General features: G+C 40.5%; 1 protein-coding gene across 1 annotated transcript; it reads left to right on the top strand.

The window, feature by feature from the left end:
- LOC146342895 (vomeronasal type-2 receptor 26-like) lies at nucleotides 1–5,553 on the top strand. The gene is made up of 6 exons (XM_084808062.1): nucleotides 1–215; nucleotides 2,148–2,439; nucleotides 2,717–3,580; nucleotides 3,806–4,033; nucleotides 4,424–4,550; nucleotides 4,652–5,553. The coding sequence occupies exons 1-6, from the start codon at nucleotides 1–3 to the stop codon at nucleotides 5,551–5,553; spliced, it is 2,628 nt and encodes an 875-aa protein (XP_084664188.1).
- Nucleotides 5,554–5,923: the final 370 nt, after the last annotated feature.

Raw genomic sequence — 5,923 nt, 5'->3', positions numbered from 1 at the left:
ATGTTCCCGCTAGTGGTGATCCTGCTTCTACTGCCTCCCAGTATGTCCAAAGTAGACAGTAAAAGGTGTCTTGCGGATAGTCCGGTCCCTGTTCCTCATGAGTGGTATCAGCCAGGCGAAATCATCTTTGGTGCGGTTGCTTCTCATATCTGTTATCTTTTCTATGAACTTACATTCAAGGATCACCCTTCACAGAAGATGTTTGGAGTTCCACAGTAAGGTTTTTGTTTGTTTTTCCTCCCCTGCATCTTCTGAGTATCAGGCCACAAAAGTGATTTATGTGAGGAAATGGATGCTCCAAGTTAATTGACAGAGTACTGGTCAAATACAAGGACACTCCTCCATCACAATTCCCATTTTGAGTTTCCTGCATTCTTCTCAGGTTACAGTAAATATTTATTTATGCTTTTTTTTCCTATCTCGCCCAATAGCCAGTTCACAAGCTCTGTGGGTGGTTCCCAAACATTACATGCACAAATATGGATTTGTTCCTTTCTTTTGGAAATGAACAGAGGGTGGGGGACTTTTGCTTCAAAAGTCATCATCAGATTTCAGAAAACATACAGAAATGGATGAAATCTGCAGATACAAACAACACAAGCAAATGCTTTTTCATGCGCATCAGATAATGGTGATGGTTTATGCATTAGAGTGTAATGTTTGCCACATCACCGGTTCCTGAATATGCCACAATCATGAGCCTGGGGCATGAGTTCAGTCTGCGAGGAAGTTCAGTACGGAAAGTTTAGGGGAGGAATAAGCAAAGATCAGGGAACCGAGAGGCAGATTTCCACATTGTCTGTAGCTGTGTTGGGAAACTAACACATTATCTTATTCTTTATTTTTTGTTCTTACATTTACATCCCCCTGTTTTTCCTCCAACAAACCCATGCTGGCTTACATGATACCCCTGCCCCTCCATTTTATCTGCAAAGCAACAGGATGAGGGAGGTTAGGCTGAGAATCAGTGATTGGCCCAAAGTCAACCACTGAGCAAGTGTCCGAGTGGGGATTAGAAACCACATCTCTCGACTCCAGTCCAACACTCAAACCGCTACATTGCATTCACTGTCTCTTCTGCCACTAGGGATACATGGCTGTTGTTGACTCTGCAATGTCTGTTTCATAAATTCTCAGACGTCATTCATTCCATCGTCTGCTCAATGACAGAATCTGATTTTTAGGGATGTATGTGAATTTTGTCCCACTTACACAACTGTGTATTAGCACTAATGCATATGAGCACAATTGTGTATTTATACACATCCTCCCAAAGCTAAAACAAAAGGTCCGCATGTTCTCAGAATTTGCATGACTCTGAAAAAGTCAATCTGCTGCAGAATCCACAGGTCAGATCTAGAGAACTCCAATATCATTTGAATCCATTGCAGATTTCTCTGACCTGAAAAAAAATAAAGAACATATAGTGGTATGAGCTTTAATGGGCAAGATGGAAATCAGTACAGTGTATTCAGTGGTCACCTAAGTGATAAATGCTAAGGTGGGACAAATGAAGAAAAGAACTTCTATTTTATCTGTAAATGCTTTTTTTAAAAAACAAACAACAACAACATTTCTGTCACCCTTCATCCTTCCAGATATCTGGCAGTATACAAGAGTATGGTAATTCTGTCACATTAAATATGATAAAACAATAGAACAATGACAATATTGTAAAAGCAAAATATATGAACCAACCTAATAAGCAGACAGATCATATTAGAAAAATAAAAATGCCTGGGCTTTGATCTGGCAAAGAAAACATAGGCCTATGAATCTCAGACATATTTCCTTAGGATGATATTCTGTAAAAAGGGGGCCAGTTACAATGTGACCCATGAAAGGACAGCAAGAAAGAGGACAGGAGATGAGTATATATGTAGACCCTCAGGTCAGAAGGAATTTGATTATCACCCCAACCCAAGAGATAACACAATATGTCAGCGATCCTATGCAGAGAACAAATCCTGATCTTCTGATGCACCATCCATTACTTTTGTGGAGAAGGTGTTGATTAGATCAGAAACAACTCCAACAAAGAAATGGTTATTCTTCCATCTAAACCACTAAGAGACAGAAATGACTAGGATTGTAGCATGGTATCTTACATTCATTTTCCAAAAATAATATACGATCTCATTTGCCAGGGTTGTGACCAGTTTCTACCAGCATATCCTTGCATTCGTGTTTGCCATAAAAGAGATCAATGAGGATCCCAGGATCTTGCCCAATATCACTCTTGGATTCCACATCTATGATAGCTACTTTGATCTGATGATGACCTATCGGACCACATTGGACCTGCTCTTTAAAACATGTCGATTTATCCCCAATTACCACTGTGAGGCCCAGAAAACCTTACTAGGCATTGTTGGGGGACTGGGCTCTGACACCTCCTTCCGGATGGCAGACATCTTAAGCCTCTACAAGATTCCACAGGTAGGAGAATGTGAATAAGGGTGTGGGGAAATTACCCTCTCCTCTTCTCATTTCGTGTGGGATTTTGTGTTTGAGAGAAGAGAGAGATATGGATGAAAGAATAAATAATACTGGAAATTGAAGTATATTCCCATAATATGAGAAAGAGAAACAAAAGAAGCTCCTGATGAACTCTGACCTATCTTACAACTTCAGAAATATATCTTGTATTACCAGGAAAATGCATGGAGAGACTCCTCCTAACTTATCTGTACATTGTCTGTGCTTTTTCTTTTAGTTCACTTATGGCTCCTTTGCCTCAGAAGAGAGTGAAACAACTCAGGTCTCTTCCTTTTACCGCATGGTCCCAAATGAAGCCCATCAGTATATGGGAATTATCCGGTTACTTCAGTATTTTCAATGGACTTGGGTGGGACTCCTGGTGATGGATGATGATAATGGAGAACATTTCTTGAAAACCCTGGAGCCCTTGCTTTCCCAGAATGGAATATGCTCAGCCTTCACAAGAAGAATCACACAACGTGTCCGTTTGGATAAGTGGAATGAAATGCATGATTTAGTTTTGAAAATGTATATAGCTTTTACAGATGATAAGGCCAGTACATTTATCCTGTATGGCGAATTTTTGACTGTTACATGGCTGAGAACAACTATATTTCTACGAGATCCTGAAAAAAGAGAAAGGACATCATATACAAAGATGTGGATTATGACAACCCAGACTGATTTAGTATCAACGGGGCTTGACAGAAATTGGGATTTTCAGCTATTCCAAGGTGCCATTTCCTTAGCAATTCACTCAAAACATCTTCCAGGGTTCAAGGAATTTCTTCAGACTATAAAAACATACTGGATGCGGGGAAATGGTTTTTTCAAAAATTTCTGGGAGCAAGCATTTGACTGTTATTTACCAGATCCCAGAGTGGCAATGGAAGTTGATGAACTATGTACTGGAGAGGAGAAGCTGGAGAGTCTCCCTGCAGGTCTATTTGAAATGCACACGACTGGCCACAGCTACGCAATCTATAATGCTGTCTATGCTTTAGCTCACGCTTTGCATGCCATGTCCTTGTCTAAAGCCAGCCACAGGGCAATGGTGAGGGGTAGAAGCATTGATCTTCAGTCTCTGCAGCCTTGGCAGGTAATGTCTCCATCATCATGTCTTATTTCAATGACAAGACTAGCGGAAGGTGAGGAGAATTGCATGTTTTCCTTCTGAAAAACTGGTGAAAGGTTTTTCACACCTTTTTAACTGACAGACATTTGCAGGTATAACATTCTCTCATATAATGGGAGCCTCAAACCATTTCAGTCTGCAATCTCCAACATCTTATAAAATCTCTCTGTCTTTTTCTCTTTCAACAAGCTCCACACATTTCTTCACTACATTTCATTTAATAATTCAGCAAATGAAATGGTGTCCTTTCAGGATAAGAGAGTAATGGGAGGTGGATTTGACATCATGAACATGGTGACATTTGCGAATAACTCCTTCCAGAGAGTGAAAATTGGAAGGGTGGATCCCAATGATCCTGAAGGAAAGGAATTCATCATTAATGAGGATATGATTTCATGGCACAGACATTTTAACCAGGTATGGATTCAGGGTACACTATGCCAAATATCTCCTTTCCAAATGGGTAATGAGGGTGCTAAATATCCAATGTTCTGCCTGACCTTATTAGGCAGAATGGTCATCACCTCTAGAAGCAAGTCAGTACTATCGAAAACTCGATGTTATGCTGAACTCTCACTATATCCATTCAGAATCATATTATATTTTGATATATGAATAATGAAATCAAGAACCATGGTTCATAGTTAACCTACCTCAAGTCTGGGATCTGGGTAATACACACATACACACGCCACTGGTTTGCAATATGTGTTTATTAATAGGAAATTATACCGCATCAGATCTTCAAATGGAATATTTAATGTATGAATATATATGATTCTAAATATATTTTCTACATATGGATAGGTGATCCCTGTTTCTGTCTGTAATGAATACTGCCACACTGGTAAGCAGAAGAAAATGAAGGAAGGGGAAAAGTTTTGCTGCTATGATTGTGATCCATGCCCAGAAGGGAAGATTTCCAACCAGACTGGTAGGTAATGTACGGCTCCAACTTTCTCATCAAACAGTGTTTATTCTTTCAGATATATGGACACTGAAATGGGACCCTGTTCTCTTTTTATTTTTTTTCAGACATGACAGATTGTTTCAACTGCCCTGAAGATCAGTATCCAAGCAATGATAGAGATGGTTGCATTCCCAGAGTTCTAACCTTCCTGACTTATGAGGAACCATTAGGGATCAGTTTCGCCTCAGTGGCTGTTTCATTCTCACTGATCACAGCCCTGGTGCTTGGAATTTTTATTAAGCACAAAGATACCCCAATAGTCAAAGCCAACAACTGGGACCTCACGTGCATTTTCCTCATCTCCCTCATGCTCTGCTTCCTCTCCTCTTTGCTCTTCCTTGGCCAACCGGGGAAAGTGACTTGCCTTCTCCGACAACTGACTTTTGGCATTATCTTCTCAGTGGCTGTTTCTTGCATTTTGTCAAAAACCGCTATAGTTTCTCTTGCTTTTAGAGCCACCAAGCCTGGATCTAGGCTAAAGAAATGGGTGGGGAAAAGACTGGCCCATTACATTGTCCTCCCATGCTCCTTAATTCAAGCAAGTCTTTGTACTCTGTGGCTGGCAACCTCTCCACCATTCCCTGATTTAGATATGTACCCTGTCACTGAAGAAATCATTGTGCAATGTAACGAAGGTTCCGTCACCATGTTTTACTGTGTCTTGGGCTACATGGGCTTCTTGGCCATTTTCAGCTTCATTGTGGCCTTCCAAGCCCGCAAGTTACCGGACAGTTTTAATGAAGCCAAGTTTATAACATTCAGCATGTTGGTGTTTTGCAGTGTGTGGGTCTCCTTTGTGCCAACATACTTGAGCACCAGGGGAAAAGACATGGTGGCTGTGGAAATCTTCTCCATTTTGTTTTCCAGTGCTGGCTTACTGGGATGTATCTTTTTCCCTAAATGCTACATTATGGTATTAAGGCCTGAACTGAACAGCAGGGACCAACTAACCACGAGAAAATATTAAAGGATCTGTCTTTCCCTTCTCTGTTTTGTGTTTTGGGAGTGTTTATGAACAAGGATGATGAAGTAAGATTTTGCAGCAATGTTTCAGTTTTCTGTGCACTTTCTTGTCCTTCTTCCCAATAGCAGTTATGTTAAATACTACTTGTGGAGTCTGGGACATGGGAGGGTGTGGCACTGAAGTGCTTGCTTGAAAAATGCACAATATTCAGTCCTTCTACCTCTGCCATTGTGTGTTCCACATCTGTCATTAACCTATATCTGTTTGCACTTTCTGTGACTTCAGTGTCAATTCAACAGAAAACAATAAAAGCCTTAAACAGTTTTTAATTCATCAATTCCCTCTGGCCCCTGCACCTATCCTTCTGATCTAT

This window comes from Heloderma suspectum, chromosome 6, assembly GCF_057233095.1.
Source record: "Heloderma suspectum isolate Gila_16-S chromosome 6, 16-S_ref, whole genome shotgun sequence".
Lineage (NCBI taxonomy): Eukaryota > Metazoa > Chordata > Lepidosauria > Squamata > Helodermatidae > Heloderma > Heloderma suspectum.
The sequence above is the reverse complement of the archived record's forward strand: the minus strand, read 5'-3'. Positions and strand labels throughout refer to the sequence as shown.